Source organism: Nylanderia fulva, unplaced genomic scaffold, assembly GCF_048542155.1.
Source record: "Nylanderia fulva isolate GAGA-0341 unplaced genomic scaffold, ASM4854215v1 Scaffold18, whole genome shotgun sequence".
Lineage (NCBI taxonomy): Eukaryota > Metazoa > Arthropoda > Insecta > Hymenoptera > Formicidae > Nylanderia > Nylanderia fulva.
This window is the reverse complement of record NW_028190055.1, coordinates 1,280,167-1,304,606: the sequence shown is the minus strand read 5'-3', so window position 1 is coordinate 1,304,606 and position 24,440 is coordinate 1,280,167. Positions and strand designations below refer to the sequence as shown.

Here is a 24,440-nt window from a genome sequence, read left to right as displayed (position 1 = left end):
GTAGAATAATTCGGAGCAGTTCGGAAAGCAATACAATTCCTTCTTCGAGTATTATTATTATTATTATTATATCAGTGCTACGTCTTGTCCTTGATATATATCATTACTTTTATTTTTCTAATCAATCAAACTTTACTATTCCTATCTTATCTTTATATTAAGAGTTTAACAAGGCTCTGTAATATAAATATAAATTTAAAGTGTAAGACAGGCAATAAAGAGCCAAATCGCGGATGACAGTGCGTTATCCCAACGAAACTAAAATTTTTTTTGGTAGAATTAGATACCTGTGCACAAGGCACCAAATTTTACTTGGTCACGGCCAAGATTTATTCCAATTTTAAATCTTGGCCGTGACCAAATAAAATTTGGTGCCTTGTGCACAGGTATCTAATTCTAACGAAAAAAATTTTAGTTTCATTGGGATAACGCACTGTCATCCGCGATTTGGCTCTTTATTGCCTGTCTTACACTTTAAATTTATATTTATATTACAGAGCCTTGTTAAACTCTTAATATAATTATTTAATTATTATATAATTTATTCCAATTTTAAATCTTGGCCGTGACCAAATAAAATTTGGTGCCTTGTGCACAGGTATTTAATTCTAACGAAAAAAATTTTAGTTTCGTTGGGATAACGCAGTGTCATCCACGATTTGGCTCTTATTGCCTGTCTTACACTTTACATTTATACTTATCTTTATATTTTAATTACTTTTTGCGCTCAAGTGTTATAAGATAAAGAAAATGCGCAAAGTTACGGATCATATATTTGTTCGCAGAATAAATCGCGCTTCAATGCGTCAATGGACCGTTAAAATAGCCTCTCGTAAAGAAAGAGTCACATTTTCTATCGTATGTGTCTCTTCTTTTTTACAGGCGACCATAAAACAGTCGACGACTATTCGAGATCATCCCTCGGGACACAGGCGTTCTCTGTCGTGTTTCTGTTCGACGCGAATCTTTACGATCTCCAGCGAGATTCTGGAACGTCGATCTGAGCGCGTACTCGATTAGGGCGGGAAAACTGATAGAAAGACGTCCGCTAAATGTGATCGCGTCTTGACTAGAAATTGGAACTGATAATTTGAACAAATTTAATTTTCGATGCTACAAACAGGCTAAGAGAGATTGGATTATCTCACACGAATTTGCAATAAATGTATTGGTGATAAAAACACGCTAATTAACATAATCCAAATGTATATAATGAAATATTATACGTTGCCTTTTCCAAAATCATGACGTCTCGATAAATCTTTTTTTAAAAAAAAAACGCACAATATTATATTGCTTTATTATTATAATAACTCGAAAAAACAGGCTACGTGAGCCGACACGAATGTTTGTGCGTTAAGACAGCGAAAATTACTATTTCACTGTCTTATAATTGTGCATGAGACGCAAAATTTATTACTGCTTTATTATATCGCAATACTATATACTGTTTTATTATGCGTATATTTTTTTATATATTTTTTATATGCACACGAATTATATTATTTAAAAAAATATATAATAATGTACCAACACACACATCAAATATATTCCTATTATAAAAATAACCATGACATTCCACACGCGAGAATTTTACGCTTTATTATATCGCAATACTATATATACTGTTTTATTATGCGTATATTTTTGTATATATTTTTTATATGCACACAAATTATATTATTTAAAAAATATATAATAATGTACCAACACACACATTAAATATAATCCTATTATAAAAAATAACCATGACATTCCACACGCGAGAATTTTACGCTTTATTATATCGCAATACTATATATACTGTTTTATTATGCGTATATTTTTTGTATATATTTTTTATATGCACACAAATTACATTATTAAAAAAAATATATAATAATGTACCAACACACACATCAAATATAATCCTATTATAAAAAATAACCATGACATTCCACACGCGAGAATTTTACGCTTTCATTCGCGTGAGCTCTCTATTTCGCGCGCAAGCCAGATTCGCGTTTCTATATCCCCTTCCCTTCCGAAATGACTGGACACCTGATAAAATACGAGGACATTCGGCGGACGTTGCTCTCTCAATAATCTTTTTGCTGAGACGACAGGCGCCGCAAGAGGTGAAATATCGCGACGAACGTGTGACAAGAGGAAGGCCGACACGCCGCGCCGAGGTGTTCCGTCGCGTGGAAGGCCGAGATGTTTCGAAAGTTAATAATAACAAAGCACACCGAGAGCAGAGCAAGTACGTCCACTCTTCGGATCCTTGAATCCTCCACTGACCGGCCAAATCGACCTTCCTTTGGATCCCTAAGGACCGGACATGCTCTATTGCGAAATTTTTCATCGTCGCGAATAATCATGATATTTATAATAAATTTGTAATAAAATAATAGTAAAAAAATTTTATTTTCTCATTTTTCTGTCTTTTCTCGTTATTATAAATAATTTATTAACTAATCCAATTTTATTAGCTAAAACTTCTGTACAAGCAAAGTAAATTTGTTAAAGTATCGGATAATTATCCTACGTACATATAATGATATGAATATACTTGTTAACATTTTATAATACTTTTTACAATTAATTAGCCATATATTAAGATATATTAATAATTTTAGAGAAACTAAAGTGATTCGAAAAATTTCGTTTCTATAATATTGAAACATTAATTAATTATATATTATAAAGTATATCAATCGTTATTGTGTGTTAGACATTATTTTATTTATAATCAATTATAAATAAAACAATAATAAATAAATATATCTAGTAATTAATATATCTTGGTATCAATTGGTAATCAATTATAAATAAAACAATAATAAATAAATATATCTAGTAATTAATATATCTTGATATTATATAGAAATGAAGTTGCTCGAGTCATCACGTCAAATAGTACGAGAAGTTTTACTCCGAGAAGTTTCTACTCCGAAATGATTTCGGAATAGCTCTCGCTTTATCTTATTTCCTGCGGTTTTCGTTGCGCGCGATTTAAGGGAGTTCACGCAACGCTAAAATCGTTTCGCGATCGAGTCGGTGCAACATGAAGCTACGCAATGCAATGCAATGCATTCACGCACGTGCGTGACTTTTGCGATTGCAAAACTATGCGCGCTAACAGAGAAAGAGAGAGAGACGCGCATGCTATTCGCGAGAGCTAAACTAGTTTAATACGTTCAATTAATCTAATCATACCCGATCATTATTTGTCCCGTACGAGCGTCGCTTTATGTAATACAAAGCGGAGTTACCAACAATTCTATCCGTGCTGTTTACTTGTAAACACACTCGGAGATTGATTATCGGGACCGTTCGTATCGCGAGATAAAAAGAAATTTCAAAATTTCACGATTACGTGTATACTAATCATGTTTTAATTTCCGTGCACTTTCTGCTCTCAATAATCTTGTTATCATCGCTTTCAGAAATAATATATTTTGCTCTCGACGAAGTAAATACTTTTCGAGAGAGAAGAAATATATTTGAATCATTTTATCAAATTATCATAATAATCTATCTCTTGAGTTCAAAATATCAATTATCTAATCTTATGTAAATTAATAAATATCTGAAATGACAAAATATAGAATAAACACGAAACAACATTCACATGAAAATGCATTTGAGTAGGTTTTACGCGATTTGTACTGCTATATGCATACTTATGATGTTTATCTCGACATTCTCGATTCACTTTCAACTTTCACTAATTTACATCGAATTATATATATGCTCTTTGAAGACCTATATATACATATACACATATCAGTCACGATAACGTAGGTCGCCATTGGAGTTAAGGGGACTTAAGCAAAGCCAGGCGTAAATTCGTAAATGGAAGTAAATACAAGCGCGTGCACAGTGATGCTTCACAAACGCGATTGCCTCGTGCAATCTGCATACCTAAGTACACGCGGCGAGTGCTTGTAAACCTACTTGACCCATTTACCCGATGACCTCGTCGCGGGAGATCCCTGAAGAGAGTATCTACCTAATGGCGCGGGCGAACTTGTTCCTCCGCGAGTCAAGAACTCCAGCCGATTATCCCGCTTTTTTTCCTTACACATTTTGAAAAACAATGCTACACAACACAGATTCACGGCGAGCACGAAAGCGTATATACGCTTCGAAATTAATGTATACTATATTTCGCTAGCGTCCATTTGTAAATGGAAAAAATTTCGCGTCTATAATTTTATTAAAACGTACGTTTTTTCCCTTGATAGATCAAAGAGATTATTTGAAAACAGAAGCAAATATCTGTGAAAGAAAAAATTAGAATAAACGTAATTAATAAATGTAAACGAAAATTAAGTTTAAAGCACATTTTTTTCAAATTAAAATATGATATTAGAAATTACATCGTATCATAAAAATATAATGTACATATAAAAGTTTGGACAGAAAGTCGACCTAAAAGTTTTGTCAGCGCCGGAATTTATAATGTTAAGTGCAAGTTCGCATAGACTTTAAAGTTGCGAGACATTCTCGACATTTCTTACGTTCGACGCTCTTAATAGTGTTGAGGAGTAGGTAGATTCCCGGTGAATCTGTTAGAAATAGGTAAGTAGGGTACGACGACGTCATATCCTTCTCACTGTCCCTCGGTAAATCGGTCAGCCAAATCGATTCCACGTGCCAGAGAAACGTTCCAGCTTAGGGATACGTTCGAGAGCAGGAAGTATAAAACGCGCGCCCGATAATTTAATCAAGAAACTTCCGCTAGCGGCAAACTATGCATTTCTTGCAGAAGCACCACGTGCGCAGAAGTCTGGAAGAAATTTGCGCGGAGATCTTGGACACGTATCTATACCGTAATTCCGTGGACGTGCTCGGAAGTGAATGTCTTAGACTTGATACAAGTAAGAACAGGATGAAGATTTTTCAATCGAAAGCCTGTGATTTGAATTATTTGCGCGGATGCTTTGTTACAAACGGAAATCCAGCGTTTCTACGGACAATTTTTCTTTTACTTAAAATTTTTTGCTACAATAAAAATAAAAATAATCGGTCATTGTCATACAGAATTTTACAAAAGAGATATAGATGACACGTGATAAGAGTGTTCATTTCTAAATATTAATGATATAATAAATAATGCTAATAAAGCGCACGGTGTTTAATCTATTATGTCAACGTGTTATTTGTCACTGTTGAAAAATGACACATCGTATATAATAATTTTATTCGACTTTCGTTGAAAGAAGAAAAATAATCAATCGCTAAAAAAAAACAGAAAGAAACAAAATATTTCGCAGACAGACACCGTTCTGTCTCATTCGTTTCTCAATATTCATTTCGTATAAGAATCGGCGGCGATATTATTTCTAGATCGGTCGTCCGAAACGTTTTCGCGAAGGTGAGGATCTCGGGAATGTGATCTAAATTTGCGGTCATCTTGTATGCATCATCGTGTATATTGTGGAGAATATATGCGCTGATATGTATCCACGGTATGTAACATACGTATGTATACATACACGTATCCGATAGCAGACGGCAACTACTCGATGGCATAGATGCACATCCCAGTCGCCGTTGCTATGCATACATGCGAGTGCATAAAGGGCGGCGACGGCTGCTCCTTTATTTTCTCCCGATATATATAAGAGCGGCCTTATATTGGAACAATCGATACATTCGTTGCCGATCCGAACTCGAGATTGTTCGTAACCTTGATCGCCATCGCGGCAACATTTTTTTTCTTACGACTCGAAAGTGGACGAAAGCTCATTTTTCTCATGTTGTTATGTAAGCATCGTTATAAAGCACAATAAATTATAACGACAAATATAAAAACAATTTCTGTTCTTTCTACCGTCGCAGTCTTTGACATGTCTTATGTAATAGGTAATATTCTACAAAATCGATGTAGATACAGTAGCAGTCTATTGCGCACATTAGTCAAAGCAAATAGAATCGTAAACTTTACAAAAGCAGCGAAACTTCTTTGCTGATTTCGTATTTTATAAGAAGCTCATGTAGATGATTTATATATGAGACGCACATCCATTTGAAATAAAAATAATGCAAGTCTGTACAACTTGTTCGGCTTTGAATATAGAATTATGTATAAAGTGAAGTTTTTGCAAGAATTATGAGCTGTTCTTCTGAGTAGCTTATACGGCGAGTACACGATACATGTTGTCAGTGGCGAATTAAGGTACTTAAGGATATCGAGCGCAAACTTAGAGTCATGAAATTTAAAATGCAATCTCAAGAGAAAACTTTCATAAATAGTTTATTCTTCTCGAAAATCTTTTTTCTATATTATTTTTAAAAAATCTTTCAAATTATCAGAAAAGATTCATTGAAATAAAAACCTATACAGGAGCAAGAAAACTGAGTTGTAGAAGTTCAAAGATGCGACAAAGTGACATATGTGTATATGTCAAAAAGTGAAATTGGGTCATCGGGTAAATTATTACGCACTATGAAATTATTTCACCCGTACCGAGTATCTCTATATTCATACAAACGATAAGTGCGCCACATTGACATCAATCGTCTATTCGAAATGACTATTTCGTTGACCGAAATTAGGATACGGGTATGACGCCTCGGTCGTCTGTTCCCGATGTATCTGTCGTATCCATGACACGATTCGGAAATCCATAACGCGTCGTGTTATAAATGGTTGCTACGTCGTGGTTTATTACATCGTACACATTGAGATCGATAGTCACGTAACACGAGAAGATCAAAATACGCCAACATTTGACTCTTTCAAATAAGTATAATACATTTGAATACGAAAGAAAAAAAAGACTCCGATAGTTTATTCTATTTTTAAATAGACAGCATATGAGGCTTTTTCTGATTACGAAAAAACGACCTATTTTAATGACCAATTAAGTGTAATGTCAAATTAAATTGGCGCGTGTAAAAAATAAATGTATCATTATTTATAACATCAGAATTAATCCCTCCTTATTATATTATTATATTTTTCTTCAAAGAAGAAAAGAGAGACGATATCATAAGGAAGATGAGACTGCGAATAATAATAGACTAGAATAGAGATGAAAATAACCGGGGAACGCCGTAGAGAAAAAAAAAACATCGCAGACTAATTAATTTTCGCAATCCACGTCCAAAAGAACGACAAAGCGAATAATATGAAAGTGAGCTACTTGATCAGATTATTCGCGCGGAATTTTCGAGCGAAAAAATAAATCGGACGCTCTAATAAAGTGGAAAAGCGCTGTCGGGGACAGCGTAAAAATGAAGGAAAAAAAAGTGCACGGGTCCTCCCGGCGATAAAGCGAATAAACGCAAATCTGGAGCTCGAGCGCTGGATAATTTATGGTGTCGGATGCGAAACTGGCCCAAATCCGACGATTTACAGCGTGGGGTCAGGGTCGTGCGAAGGAACGAGTTCGCCGGCCGCTATATAGGTGATGGCTATTTAATAACTTTCCCTCTCATTTTGCATGGTGGATAAAAAAAAACCGGAGCGCGAAAGATTGAATAACGAGCCTCGCGCACGCGCGCGTCAAATATGATTGTATAGGCCCGGAGGATAAATCATTAATTCGAAATTACCACGTCGCCGCGATACTTGCGCAACAAAAGCGAGACCTGAAAGACCCTCGTAACAACGTTTAACGATCCCAAGCAATGAATGATTGTGATAGAAATTCTGATATCAGTTTATGTAACTGAAGTTAACGGTGGAAGACAAATTGATTTTTACCTGCGTATCCTTAATGTATTTTCCATCCAAAATTCTCTAGTCCTTTCTCCAGTATTCAAGCTTTAACGCGTAATATTTATCCTAATCCATTAGATACTTATTTTCGAAATTCATTCGATATTTCTATTCGACTCTTCTCCAAGTGCTGATATAATAAAAGTGAACGATAATCAGAGTATCTACGATCGCCATCTGCTGGGTATACTTTATACTATACAGTGTGCGCGGTTTATTCTGTCTTATGGTAATGGCAAATTTCACACCGCTCATTTATTAAAATGATCGATAATACCTTACTTTATAATATAATATGCTCCATCCACCGAGTCGACGATAATCTGTTTTGAAAAACGTATCGGTGAAAATTCACGTATAAAAATTGTACGTCGGAAACTGAACTTTATAAAACTTGCTACAATATTAATTATTTCCTTTTTCGACGCGACATTGCATTAATAACCGCGCGATATTAAAAGCTATTTGTGCAAGCAATATAACGTTGCATTGAGAGAGAATTACAATATTAAATATCACATAATTCATAAAATGCTTTCAATGAATGCGAAATATAATCTGTCTGAGTGGGAAAAAAAAAAACAAGCACGTTTCGATAAAAAAAAAAAAGCTGCTATTCAACATGATATATTACAACGAAGTCGTGATCCAAACAACATCTATTAATCCTCTTCTATAGTAACATTTCGTTGCTCCCTCTCTCTTTTGCCAATTTGGCAAAATTTGCAAGATTATTTGTAATATTAGATGATAAATAGAAATTAAATGACGCGCTGACTTTTAAGCTTTGTGTTAATACATTTCACTTTATTATTTGCTCAAAATAATGGATTATTTCTAGCATCGTAAATAGAATATCAAAGAATAAAAAAGAAATATATGTGATTACACCTATCGTTTAGCATCGCAATCCTTGTAACTTTATGTAATATAGTACCCTACTTTAATACATAATAATTTCATACAATTACTCTCAAGGCTGAATCTCTTGACGAGGAAGAAAATAGGTATACGAGAGATAAAAACCACGATACGTAAAGGGTAAATAAAAAATAAATGTAGCCCCCCAAATTTGACAGCGGCGAAAATACTCACTGCCAAGCGAATCCGCCGGTGATGCCTTCTCGCAACCGATCCTTGAGACTCCGTTGTCTGGAAGGGACAGACGGCTCTTCCGGTTTGATGGGCGGCGGACCGCCACCTCCGGCACCGCTTCCGCCACCGGAGAATAACGCCATTCGATAACGTTGATCTCGAATCTCGAATGACACCCGTTGACACTCACGATCTTTTCGATCTCCCTACGTTAACAGTTTCATATCGAGCGATCACGATCGAAGAGACACCGCGTCTCGATCGAGAGTTCGAAATTTATCGGAGAGATCCTCCCTCTATAGTCAAAAGTATATACTCCGGGCTGAATCCGGCCCGGTTGGGAATCCCCGGGTTTTCCCCGATTTTCGATCGGTTGACGATCCTTCGCGGAAACACGAGAGCGTGGATAAGCGGATTATCGCGGGCGCACCGGAATCATATATGCGAGCTATCTATCGATCCGTCACGATCAACGAATCGACCGGGCCCCACTGACATTATTCGTCGCCGACGACGACAAGTGTATCGGCGGCACAGACAGGCACGAACGAGCGCGAACTAATCGCGGCCGAGACGACATCTGATGATGACCGTTGGCAAACAACGTCACTCACCTCTCTCACGTTTCCCTCCGCGTGTATCTGACATCGTGCCAATTGCCACGAACCCCACGGCAGCGCACCACGAGTCTACAGGAGCGATCAAATTCGGTTAACTCATCCTTAATCGCTTTCTACCGTCACGCGTAAAAGGACGAGTCTCATTTTAATTAGTTGTCAAAATTGCTGAAGGATACGAATCCATTTTATTATTATTCGTCTGAACAAGGAAATATTTATTTTCCGCCCGGAGTTCTTCGGTATATTTAAGCAACGGACGAAATAGTTTGTGTCGTCGATAGTGACAGATATTATCTTCAAAGGAGCTTACGAGAGTATAAAGTATAAGTAACAAGACTCTTAAAATGCAACAATTTTTTTTTTAAATATCAATTTTGTTCAGACTAGTATGTTTTTGAGTACTATTATAAAGTATCTTTAATTTCAAGTTTTTTTGAATATTTTTAGAAATTTAAATATCTTGATTCATCATTAATTTGGAGAATTTTGGAGCATTACTTCTTTGATAAAATATATTTTAATTAATGAATTATAACGTAATTAGAAACTAAGAAATTTGCATGTTTTAAATTAGAAGATTTTCTCTCATGAAAATTTCATAAAAGACTTAAGAATATCATCTCTCTCTCTTTTTCTCGCAAAATGTATTCTCTTCCTTACGCAAAATAAAAAACTATTTTATGTTGAAAAAGTATTCGTCTCTCTCTCTTTCTCTCTCTTTTCCTTCTATTTTTCACCGCAGCAATTGAGAAGAAGATTACTAGATTACGAGACAGAATGTATATTATGTAATCTTCTTTCATTCCAGTTATTCGTGATGCAATAATCTATAGTATTGATGATTGTATATGTATACAATATCGTGTTTATAATTAAAAACCGGAAGCAATGACGAAAAAGACGCGCATGTACGGTACACATGAATCTGTCAGTGCGGAGAAAAATAATGTGAGATGTTACAATGAAACTGAAAACACTAGAATCGTTATGTATCATACTCGTATATCGCTATGCACTCTAATCTTCGCGTTATCTTGCGTCGGCGACGCGAAAACTGCGCACTCACCAAAATATTAAACGTGTGTTGAAAAACGCATTAATCATCATGGTCGAAAATCAATAGGTGCGGTTACAAAACACGTTGTGTTTCTCGACAAACATTACATTTTCTTGAATAGTCCGACGTTAACTGTCGCGTCACGCGAAAAAAACACGCGTTGTTCCCTATTAAAAGTATTTTCAAATCGTTTGCATATAGGTATGTACTTGTAAATTCCAAGAAAGCTAGTCAGCTTTACAAATATGATTCACCATCTGCTGTTAAAGCGCGTACTTCGTTTCTCTTCTTTTTTTTTCCATATCCGATTCTTCGAAGAAATATATACGAACGATCGAGGGTGGAGAGAAAAGAAACGAGGGCAAAGGAGTAATGCATAAAAGAACTGTCGAGAGACAGAAGGAGAAAGGAAAAAAAAAGAGAGAACCTGTCAGGCGAAATTGATCGCTGAAGATGGATCGAACACCCTTGTAAACGAAGCGACATCGCGAACGTTCGCGATAATCAATCAATCGATCCTGTCGATGGACAGCTTTGCTCGCAGAATAACATAACGATCTACAGATGTTCTTACAACTATACTATGAGGCTTTACAAAGCGAGAGCGAATTGATCAAATTCGTGCGACACGCGTTTTCCTACACGGAAAAAATGGAATCCTTGATTCAAGTATGTTTTTATTCTTGAACGCTATTTGATTGATTTAAGCATAGAATGCTCTTTGTAATCACAAATTTTCATTTGCCTTAATAATAAAAAGTTTGCGTGAAGTATATTTTATCCTTAAGATATATTTTTGTTTTAAAAATCGCATATGGTAAAAACAAACTTAGTCACATTTGAACTAAGAATTATTATATATACTTGAAAGTACTTGTCGCTTGCCCTTGCAATATTTATAAGTAAATTTCAGCTTCAACCAAGAATATTTTGCACTTTGTTTTAAGGATAAATTATCCTTTATTTAAAATTAATTATATTTGGCGCTATTATAAGGATAAAATATACTTGAATCAAGGCATATTTGCATTCTTTCGAGGATACTGTTTTTTTTTTTTTCGTGTACAAATTATTACGTTAAGTCGTCTCTCGCATTGTTTTAATTAAAGTGTGTCGATTATAAATTTCTCTCTCGCTCCGATATGAAGAAGCGGGAGAATTTTTGATGCATCGACGTATGCATGGCCATCGCGGTTCTAAAGGCACGACGATAAAATCGAGCATAACGACTTCGCTTAAACTTTATTACGACGAGCTGCGCACATAGTCAAGGCCGCGACGATGATAACGGCTGATCTTAATTATATGGAAATCAAGCGGAGTCTTATTATCGTTGATATACAACAATTCCCGTTGGACCGACCGCTAATTCGAGTAAGGAAATCATCAAGTGCGTTCAAGAATAAAATAATGTTTGGTTTATATATTCAAATATTGAAAAATGTGATTATCAAAATACTTGAAATATTTTATTTAACAAATATTTGCCACATCAAAATTGTTACGATCATATTATCGACGGTATAATGATTTTATACCATTATTAGTTCTGAGAAAGAGAGGAAATATATGTAATTAAACAAGAAGCGTGTATAATATAAATAAAATAATTGTGTATCGATACATCATTAAAATCGCGTTTTGCGCGGTTTGAATATCCATCTGTATGTAACGCAAAATATGAAAAATGTAGATAACTCAAGAGTCAATTATCAGAATATTTGACGCACTTTCCAAACTTTAATCTCCGCGTGACACGCTGCCGATTTATAAAGAGAACTTATGTTAAATCAAGCATGTTCAATGAATCAGAATGAAAAGTTTCAAAGTAACCATCTGCTTTGCAGAATCATCGTACACGTTTGTCTACCCTATCCCAAGATATCTACGTCAGCGTTTCGAGAGCCGCTTCAATGGCCTTGTAACATATACAAAGGGCGACCTATAAAATCCGCCGAAGGTTCGGCCGACGTTATACAGCGAATACCAGACTCTACAGGGAGTTAAATGTGGCGACGAATTTTCCGGCGCGGAAATTCCCGGCCTTGCCGATATACCACGACGACGACGACGACAGGCTTTTGTATCTCGCTCAAGGGCGTTATCAAGGTTAAGGTCACAATCAAGGTCATGTCAGTAGCAGCGGTTAATCCCGGTCCTCGTTTCCTCGTGGAGAACACACCGGCCTACGCCTCTCCATGTCGAAAGCCTCCCAGTATTGATCTCCATTCGCCCACCAAACTCGACCAATCCCAGCTGGCATTGCATGGTAACCAACACGCTCCGCCACGTTTTCCGAAGAACCAACCACGGTCGGTGTCCCTACTACCTGAGCATCCGAAAAATTCCGTGATAACCGATACTAAAGCCGAGCTTTTCTCCTCATGTGTATCTCCGGGAGTCGCGTCGCGTCGTCGACCTTCGCCGAAATCGCGTGACGATCGTTGTTAAAAATACTTTCAATTTATACGTTCGGCAATTACGTAGAAATCCTGTTTGTTCAATTGTTTACTTCATTTTTACAACGATTATTTAATCGTTTATTTTTTTGACTTTGCCATTTTTTTACTTTATATCATAATTATGTAATCATTCTTTAGTATTCTTTTACTGTTATTAGCTGTAGAAAAGAAATACGCGCAAAACAGTCAAAATTTACATTAAAAAACTTGCAACTTTTTGAAAAAAAAATAATACAAAAATTTTTAATTTATACGATGAAATTTATAGAATTTGAATAACTTAAATATGCATGACATTCGAAATACAAAGACAACAAATGCAGTTTAAAATTTTAAAAAATTCGAATTTCTCTCTAATTATCTCTTAAAATAAAATCGGATCTGCGTAAAGATATTCAAACCCGCAACATCATCTTTTACACAATTAATGATACATAGAAAGGTTTGCGTGCAAAGTTTCGTATCAGGCAAAACGCGAGGTAAAGCGTGACCTTGACGGCATCTGGAGCACCGAAAGCGGGTCATTTTCACGCATCCCCTTGAAGCTCCCAACACTTACGATTGGCCCACCAAGATGTTCTAGGCATTGTGCGATTGTTTCTGGAAGTAGGCCACTGCAATCGTAAGGACACCGAGCGCGTCGCAGTTTCGCGTAGAGCTATTGGGCATGCTCGTACTTTTTTCATAACAAAATTTAATGGAAATTTAATTTATTAATCATTTCAAACATTAATTAATCAGTCTCGCATTTTTCGTCAATATTTTTCAGCAAGATTTGTATTTTTTTAATCAATATAAAATTTTTAATTTAAATTGCTAATTGAAAATTACTGCAAGATTTTTAGTTCAAATAGATTTTTTTTTATGCAAATATATAACGCGACAGGGCAAAAATTAGCCGTAACTCTCTGATCTTTTTTGATTTTTGTTATCCATTATTAAAACTGTTTCAACCGTTAGTTTGCACGCAAGAGAAACGAACGATTAGATTTATGTTTACAATTTGTAATTTTCAGAATTATCGACCGAATTGTGACCTTGTCAATCATTATTAATTATTAACGCATAATAGGAACATCTATCTTGCACAATACTCGATAAGCGAACCGAGTGAGTGACCGTTTCGCATCGCTAATAATGCTATCGTAATATAATGGACAGAGAATACACATAAATCATATAAATCAAAATCTAACCAATAACTTCGGAACCAATTACTTGCTCCGTTTACCGATAATATTAAAAAATCATATAATTTTGTTATAAATTATAACGCGTGTGATTACTTAAATCATTTTCACTGCAATATATCTACTATAAAAGAGTATTTAAGTAAATACGTTTTACAGAATGAAAATGTACGTATATAGTAAATTTGATAAATGTATAAATACACATACTAAGCTCTCTGTACATTACAAAAAACCACCATAGCTCCATTTCAACTATATAACCATGTATATATATTCACACAATTCAAAAGGATAAACGGAAATATCATACAATATGTATGTCGCGTTTATATTAAAATACGTATTGCATATTGAAAACGTCACAAATGCTTGTATATGTATGAAGTTGTAAACTTCTGCTGCTGACAATAAAAAAAACGATATCTACCCTCCATTCCATTAAACAATATTTTTACTGTTAACTTTTTCTGCTGTTGCGACTTTATATTGCGATTTTATGCATTTTTTTCCCTCCCTGTTTCAAAATCACATCTACTCCGTTATATGGCACACCAAAGCGCAATAGAATTAAGTATACTTTGCTATGACAGTGCAGATAAGAACTTCCCGTAGTCATCATGTAACAGTATCCCAATGGCCTATCTCGTGTCTCGGTTTCGTATCAAGCTCACACCAAGTATTCTGCCTTGCGAGAATAAATCGCACGCAAAGTTATCCTTGGGGAACTGCCTACGCTTATATAAACCCGTCTCATAATTCAGTGATGAATTAAGATTCTAAAAGCACTACACGAGACTTAATTCTCCGAGATGTGTTAAAACTTTTTAAAATAAAATAAATTAAATTTTTAAAGAAATATTTAATATTATCTTTTATTAATAAAATATTTTTTAAAAAAATTATAAAAAAATTCAGAGATAAAATTTAAAAAATAATTTATTAAAAAAGCATTCAATATATTTAATCGAAAATAACGTTTCAGCAATGTCATATGTAATTGCAAAAAAAAAAACATATTTAAATATATATTTTTTCGAATAGATTTTATTACCGTTTTAAAATTTATCTCGATAATTCGTATCTATAACTCTTTCTATAATTTTCTCCATAATTCATTACAAAAATTTAAAAAAATAAAAAATAAAAAATAAAAATTGTATTAAATATCAACCAATTTTTGAAGAAGCAGCTATAATTCGCTATTGAGTAAAGTATAATGTAATCGCAAAATAGATTAACGTCGACAATCTTTGGAAATGTGTTTATATAGAGAAAGGCGACTGTGCTGAGCTTGCTTAAACTTTCGTCAAAATTAAAATATTAGTTGCCTTGTATCGGAGGCTGATACGTGAAGCGAATCCCTCAGGAGTTTTCAAACATCTCTCAACGCCTAGTTTCACATCTTTCCCACCCTTCCTCCGTATATATTATAATAATCTGCAGTAATAATGTGACAATACATATAATAATAACAAATATTATAATAATATATATGTATAAGTGTGTTTGTATGTGTATATATTATATATACATATATGTATATACTTCGCTAAAAGCCAAAAATGGGAAAGAGAGGAATGAAATCGGATGCTTTTATCGCAACGATAAACTTCTCGGATTCGTATACGAAAATATAGAAAAAAAATAGGTCACAGAGAAATATATACGTACAGGATTAAATAATTCGGTCGTTGCCACCCCTATCATATATATGACCGTCTGTCATCCTATCTCGCGCCTACATAACACGACGAACGTGTCATAAACGTTATCCGGATGCAGTGCAATGTTTCGTAGCACGTAGCGCATATTGGATTACAATGAATCCTCTTATAACGCGGTGCAAAGCTCTCAAGGTTGCATCGTGACCTTTGCCATTATCAACAAAGAATCGTGAAAAAGTAAGCCCTCTCAATGTAACTCGGTTGCAAGGAATCCTCGAAACTTCGAAATCCTTCTTTCCTACCTTATTCCGATTCGAAACATTGCGCGAATGTATATTCCGAAATGTTGCACAGCCTAATTTACCTGCGATCATTAATGAGAAACAGCTCATGCAAACGCAAATATCAATGCAAACAATAAATATTATTCATATTGTAGAGTGATTTATATTATTACTGTTATATATATTTTTCATTTATTTTGTACTCTTTTACTTATACTACTGTTCGACTTATTAATTTAATTAATTTATTAGTATCATCACTTATTAATCATAATTCGAATTATATACTAATGAAATTCAATACATTCAATACAAAGCTATAATTTCAAAATATTCGTTTTTATTGATCATGACTAAAACTTTAAGTATAATTCCGTATCATTATCCGGTGCTTTCTTTTTATCTCCAGAGTGTCGGATTCATCGCATTATTTTCGAAGGAGGAAAGAAAAGAAAAAAATATATATAGCCGCGATTTTACGCGACGCGCGCGAGTCGACTTCTAACGAAATATGCAACGAGCATTCCTACAGCTGCATCTGCTTGCACGCGGACAAGGTTTATATGTAAATGCCCCTCGTTATTATACGAGATGTCGCAACAATATAAAAATGTGACGCAGCTGCGTCCGTAAAATCCTTCCCACCTATGCTGAACGCATCGGCAAAAACAAAACAAAACAAAGATAAAAACAAAGAACAAAGCATTTTTGGCAAAAATCGTGTGCCGAATCGCGGATTATATTTTATCATTGTTGCATTAACATCTACAGAAATATATTTGCATGTTGCGAGTAAAATACAGAGAATCTGTGTGCACCATATATACATTTTAATCTTTTTTTCATGAACAGAAAATGTTTCAAAAATGAAAATTTGATATTTCTCTTTTGCAAAAAATTAATTCTGATAAATTGCGAAAAGAATTAACGCAGCGAATAAAAAATTTCCATTATTGCGAATGAAAGGTTGCATTATCCGCGATATATTCTGAAAACATTTTCGTTGGTTTTTAAATCACTTAATTTAAATTCTGCTATATTATTATTAGTTAATACAATTTTACAATTAGTAGCAGCTTAGCTTTTTCTCGTTTTCCATAATAGCAAATTTAATTGTATTCTATCTTGATAATATAGTTGTATTTCATAATATCGTAAGAATTTTCGACGAGTGAAGAGTTCATAAACGAAAGATTGATTAACGTAAAATATGATAAGGACGTACGTTTCTATCCTGACATTGTATATAAAATTTAATGTTCATGAAAGAAGAACGAATGAAGAATGTTTTTACTCTTATATGACTATTACGCTTGACAACTCATTTCTCATCGTCCAAATCACATAATATACATTAATCGACATTGCTGCGATGCAATGCGCCGCATTATCGACTCTTCTGTCCGCGGTCGATAAGAAAAGAAAAAAAAGACAGTAAATATGGACAAAGTGGGGCGCGTTAATGAATTTCCTTATCAAATCAGAACAACATCGTGCCACGAGTCGCTATTATTATCTCTCCCATCGATCAATACGACGTATAGCCATAGTGCACGACGACTTGCAAATAACATCAAAACAGCTCTGCGCGAAAACCTCATTCATTTATACCACAATGCTCGTTTTGATAAAAAAAAAAATAAATAAATAAATAAATAAAAATAAAAAATCCAAAAGAGATAGAGATACGCATTTCGGTCATTTTTTAATTGGTATCGAAAGAGGGAAAACAACGAGATGAAGTTCCGTATATCCATCGCGCATCTCGTGCTAAACGTGGCTGTCAGTTTTTCGTTCTCTCTGATACCGAACATACATTTTTCACGATAGATAAATCTCAAAGCACACACTCGATGTAAAAGCTCGCAAATTCAAAAATTATTATTTGTCTGTAAAATAATCCTTTACAAAACGCTGCTTCGAGATTTCTACAATCTATTTTTTTATTATCTATTTTTTTATTATTTAATGACGGATTTATCCCTCCTTTCCAGATAATCTTCATATTAAACGTTAATTATTTTTGTATAAATTAAATTAATTTAAATTACTTTTTATATATAAATTTTAATTTCTCGTAATCATAACTCTTTATATTTTAATTTCTACTAATATTCAATCAAAGTTATTTAATCACTTTAAATTGAAACTTAAACTATTGAAATATTGATCATAGAAATAAGTTCAAGTCTATGTTCATATGTTAGTTCCAATAGACTCGCGAGCAGTATCTCACTTAGAAACATCTGGAGGGATTAATCGTCCAAGCAGACCAGGCTTCATTAATCGTGATAATTTAACAAACGACCGCGTCTACGCCAATTTTCAACAGGCGATGTTTTTCTCATCTGGCGGAGAAGCCCATTAGTTAGAAGACATATGATATAGATCATGAGACAAATCAAACGGCATGTTACAAAAATTATAATAGAACCGTGGATTGAAAACTTAACCAAGCATGCTGAAAATATTTGCAAATCTGTATTGTATAAATTCTACATACTTCATTAAAACCAATCAAAACATTCACTTTAATTTTCTGCCATCAAATATTTTGGATACATCTTTTTTCGTCAGTTTTTTGTTTGCTTTTATCCGCAATATTACATAATGTTATCATCTGAATAATATCTTTGTCAATTCTTCAATAACGATAATCTCTTTTTTTTCAAAGGAATTATAGGTGAACGTCGAAACAAGCGCATTAAGTACCGGCTTTCGAATATCGCCCGAGACTATCTCGACGTTATATCCCGATTTAACGAATTTAATTAGTTCGATCCAAATGGCTCTCGTTATCGACATATGCAAGGATGCAAAGCGACACAACGCAAAGGCATGAAACAATGAGAAAAACGATTTGCTGCTAGTAATGAAATATTTTGCAATAATAAATTGCGCACGGAGGAAAGAAAAAGTGTATTTTATTTCGTCAACACTCAGAACACAACGTACGTATTAAAGCTTATATAACATGTAATATTTAGATCTATGTATACATGTATAATATATGTGTGCGTGTGTGCATCAGAATAACTCCCATCTACGGAGAACTACGAAGGATACTCGCGATCTCGCAGGCTTCCCCAGGTGCACTTGGTGCATTTAGCCCTTCACAGTCGAAAGCTATTAACGAGAATCACGTATACCATCTGCGTAAAGGCGGTTTATTCGCCTTCCAATTAACGTTGGATTCGTCATTCCGCTTTCTCGAAATTGCGACGTTAATTCGAAACAAATCTGTTTCTAGATGGATTAGAATAGGAAATTGCAACGCGCGGTTTTAATAAGTCGAATGCAATTTTTAAGCGCATGCATAAGCATGCACAAAATAAAATTAGAAGAAAAAAACAACTCAGAATCTAATACATACACACACACATACATTCGAATTATGGTGAGAAAGATTTAATTCACTGAACTCTTTAATTCACTATTTCATATTGAGGAATAACTTCACTGAACAAGAAAAAAATTTAGAAATTAATGTTAAAAATAACAGTTCACTTTTAATCGCAGTATTAATACTTTTTATCAAAGTACAGCGTGTAAAAGAAATTGAGAAAATATTTTATATGTGCTTAAAGAAATATGATATCTGCGTGAAAAGAAGCAAAAATGAAGGCACACACAGGTTTTTAAATCGACGCCACGCGACGCGACGCATCGTTTTAATTCGACGTTAATGCAAAGGGTCTGAATGATCTCCGGCGAGGGTGAAGGTTATTATCCTTCGTTGGCAGGATTCCAACAACCGAGTGTATTCGAGAAGGGTACTTTCCCAACGTACTTAACCCTCGGTAGATTGAAGAGCGATAAAGCCTCATCCTCTTCCTTCGCTATTCGTCGCGATGCGCGCCTCAATGAACCCTGTTATTCAATCTCGGAGAGATCGACTCGGTTCTTTATTTCCTCCTCCCTTGCACCGTGATCAGTCTCAATAAAGTCTTTCCGTGGTACTACCGCGTCATATCTTGTCGTTAACTTGTTCAACGAAGGAGAGAGAGAGAGAGAGAGAATGGACTAAGAGAAAGACCGAAAAACGAGCCAAGTCGAAGATTGTCGGAATAATCCAAATACCAGAGCACGGCCCGGAGACACAAGCGAAATATTTTACACCGAGGTAAACTAAGCATCTAACGTTAGGTACGATGTTGATAATATATTGACTTTTTGCTTAGCTCTAGATTTACTTATGGATGTCTCAAAAATACACAGTTGAGACCCATATTTTTGAGAGATCCATACATAGAGACAGAAAGAGAATAAAAAGATAAAATAAATAAGAGAATAGAGAGATATCTCACATCACATGGTATACTCAATGTTGCATATGTGCAATATAACTATTTATTTAATTTTAAATTAAACAATTTACTTTATTAAAAAAAGTGAGTGAAATGCAGATCTCAAAACTATCCAATATTTATTATTATTCTTTTTTTAATTTTTATTCTCGCGATGAGAATAAATCTTAAAATATCGTTATGAACGTATTCACGAGAGAATGTTATCCTCAAAATATAATCATTAATTTGATGTCTGTATGGTCCATCAAGTATGTTCACGGAAATAATTATACATTTTATGAAATTACATTATCTCCGCACAAATTACATTATTTTGAAAAGTATAATAGCAAAAATACTTATAATTTTATATTTCTAAGTAATTTTTAGTAAGCGTATTACTGATTTTAATACACGATAGTATTGTGACATGTATAATTGCGCAAGCTTATCGTCTCATTTTGAATTTAAAGTAATAATCTTTCTCTTTTTTTCGTAGAATAAGATATAATATACGTAGTCAAATGACTAACTACACAATGAAATGGCTCGAAAGGATTAACTCTTTCGCGATTATAACCGCAGCATCTGTCAGCCTAGCTTGTTCACTTCCCGCGAAATTCCTCGCCAGCGACACATATATTTTTTCCAGTATTTTACCGACGAGACGTAAAAGTCAATGAACAAAAGTTTGCGCGCGCGAGCATGCGTGAGTGATTATCGTCGCCGTAATTGCCCGTCATGTCGGCGTGGAAATCGTTTTTATCGGTCCTCTCATCGTACACGCGCGCGCGTAACAGCTTGTTAACACCTATTTAATCAAGAAATACCCCGACAAAAGCCGTGTTTAGATCGATCTTTTAAGATTAATTCACATGTGCGTCAATGATGCGTTAGCGGTACGTCAATAGCGTATCAATTCTCTAATATCATTGTGTACATGCAATATGTCCCTTCGCCTTTAACATTTCAACGGACACTCCTGTACGCAAGCTTCCCTTGAGATGTTTTATTAAAAATTTTATTTTTCTCTTATACAGATTATTAATATAAATGATTAATATAGATGCGGCAATATCTAATGTAAAAATAAAGTTATATGCAATGAAGAAATAAAAGAAATCCCTACTCGTTTTACTTTAATTTTATCAGCTCACCAACGTCGAATCAAATATGCGTAATAACAATATTGCGTCTATTATTATATGCGCGTTTGCTCGAACTAATAGAAAATTGCAATTGGAAATGCGAGAATATTAATTTTAATGACGAACTCTTTGCCAATTTAAATCCTCAATTAAAATATCAAAGCCCCAAAATTCTCACAAAATATTCGCTAGTCACGAATATGCAAATCTGTAATGTAAAGATTTACTCACTTCACGAGTAAAATAAATAAATCTCATGTTTTACCGAAAAAAAGATAATACGATTAAATCCGCTATCCAATTTCGCAAAAACAACGAAACAAAGTTATGTCTATTCAGTTTAACATTCTTTAACTCGACTTCTTTATCTTTGAAGCATCTAGTGCAGCAGATATTTTCAAGTTATAAAAAAATCATGTGTTTAGCGTAACTCAATTTTTTTTTAAATACATACTCCCTCCTATTTAACTTCCAGTAAAGTTATGTAAAACATTGAAAACAAAGTTTTTTGAAACCGAAATTACGGACATAGTTAAATCGAGAGACGCCGAAGAGAATCATACGCACATTCAGTGTAACCTTTTCCTCATATCATTCGTGTTTAACACAAATGGAACCAAGATATTGGAGAGACAAATGGCTTTGTGGACTCTTTCGAAATCGCACTGAACGGGCTAAGATGAGTCAATCTACGGATGAAGAGCGAACCCCCTAAAAGAGAACCAGTACGCACATTCAGTGTAACCTTTTCCTCATATCATTTGTGTTTGACACAAATGGAACCAAGATATTGGAGAGACAAATGACTTTGTGGACTCTTTCGAGATCGCACTGAACGGGTTAAGATGAGTCGATCTACGGATAAAGAGCGAACCCCCTAAAAGAGAACCAGTTACAAATGGGAGTCCGAGACCGAGACAATACGGGCCGTACGCGACTCGGGCAAAGTCCTCGCGGAAGGATCGTCGCGAGGTAACTGACGTTTCACCGATGTTCAAACGGAAGCGCGCACCCTCCATGCTTCGGGGGCACCCTCCCGCTCTAGCAGCGAGGTAACCTTTCCCACCCCTCGGACCGAACGCGTCACGGCCTAACCCACCCTCGGCGACCCCAGGACCGTAGCCACCCCGTCGGGTGGAGAGACTCCACCTCCCTTCGCTGCTCGTGTGTCTCGTCCACCGACGTCCTCAACGACGCAGATAGACGGAATCTGTTGTCAAGTTGCCAACGGAATGGACTCCTCCTCGTCCACCCGCCATTGTCTTACTCGTCACTGTCGTCGCGATGCATCGAAAAAATTGTATCGAGGAAAAAAAAAAAAAAATAGGGGATCGTCGTTAATTTTTGAACGAATACATTCGTAGATCGCTCCGGTCTTTATTTCCTCGTGATAAACTCTTTGCCGTCACTGTCGATATATCGTTATATCGTTTTAGCGGCTTTAAAAATGCATTAGCTCGCGACGAAAAAGCGAAATTGCAAAATGTGTGCAAATAAGGCACTTGGATCTTGTCGTATGAAAATAATATATTTAATTCAAATGAAATTTAAAGAAATTAAAAATAGATAGATACGCTACTTGCGATAGAGAAAGGATTCTTCGGTGTTAAAGTTTCGCAACATCCTATAACGGTATAATACTTTCATTGCTGCCTTTGTGATAAATAAATCATTCTAGCTATAATTTTCCTGCGTTAGTAGATGCATTATCGATTGAATAGTCAATAAAATTTTCCATATTGATTCAACGATCAACAATGTACGCCCATGCACACGACAATATAAAAACGACATACCACAAATGATGCAATAACAGGAGTGACGTTATAACGTCATCTGACTGACGCGAACAGATACTTAATTTATTCTTGATAAAACGCAAATCAAATACACGGATCATCTCAATTTTCCATGAAGGCTAAAGAGGGCTAGGTCGGAATAGAAGGGCAGTGGAGGGAAAACGAGAAAGAGAAGAGGCGGTAAGAAGGCGTAGTAAACGGAGAAGCACTGTACATAGACTCGAAAAGCCAAGAGAAGAGCAGAGGGTTGGTCGATGCCGCAAGGTCGTTCGGTATCGACGGTCTACCCCGATTCCCTCCTAACCCAGGTTGTCCCGATCCAATCGACGTTTCGTTACTCCACCACGATTCATTGAGGGCCGGCGTGTGTGACAGACATTTCTAACCATCGGTATAAATCACGCACGATGTTCCCAAAGGCGCGACTATGCTCCGAATCTTGTCACCCTTTTTCCATGCCAAACTCAAGGCATATATCCAATGTTGGGTCAGGGATAATTGCGATACCGCGCAATATTTTTCAACGAAATATCGAAACTCGATAATCGTAACAAGAATATTGAAGTTGGGTAATTAATTTTTTTTTTTTATTTTTTTAATTTAAATAACAAGAACATGCTAATTGCCATCATTGAAAAGTATCAACGCAATTACGTAAAACATATTCAAAAACTTATACTAATATATAAAATAATGCATTTTCTACGGTTTCTCATTTAACAGAAAATTCACATTATTATGAAGATATTTAAGAAGAAGAAACAATAAAAAAAAAAAAGGAAAAAGTTTAAGTTCAAATTTAACTTCTAATGATTTGATACAAATCTTTAATTGAAGTCTTCATGATTTTCTCCGTGATACAAGTTAATCCCAATATTCCGATTTTTTTAATCGACGTAGGAACTTGCTAGAATTAATCTCGAATTTGACGTTTTCAGGAGTTCGATGTTAGAAGGTGCCAACAGCTGATTAGCTAATCGATAATATATTATATAATCGTGCATCATTAAAAAGTCATATTATCGCAACATTCGCCGATATCATTCGCATAACTAGTCAGTAACAAAGTCTAGCCTGACTATCTATTAATAGTAGAATTCAATGCGAGGATTATT

The 24,440-nt window shown here is 35.0% G+C and overlaps 1 protein-coding gene across 6 annotated transcripts in view; it reads right to left on the bottom strand.

The window, feature by feature from the left end:
* Nucleotides 1-24,440, bottom strand: part of mtd (TLD domain-containing protein mustard) — a 132,527-nt gene that overhangs the window by 98,059 nt on the left and 10,028 nt on the right. For 2 of the 6 annotated variants that reach the window (XM_085481418.1, XM_085481420.1), the window contains exons 1-2: nucleotides 22,094-22,217; nucleotides 8,810-9,498 (exon numbers count right to left, since the gene is read on the bottom strand). The exons of 3 other annotated variants lie outside the window; for them this stretch is intronic. In XM_085481418.1, coding sequence (XP_085337544.1) covers nucleotides 8,810-8,952 — 143 coding nt within the window. In that variant the 5' untranslated portion in view covers nucleotides 8,953-9,498; nucleotides 22,094-22,217. Of the gene's footprint in view, nucleotides 1-8,809; nucleotides 9,499-22,093; nucleotides 22,218-24,440 lie in introns of those variants that run through there. One more of the 6 variants, XM_085481419.1, reaches the window with a different exon arrangement.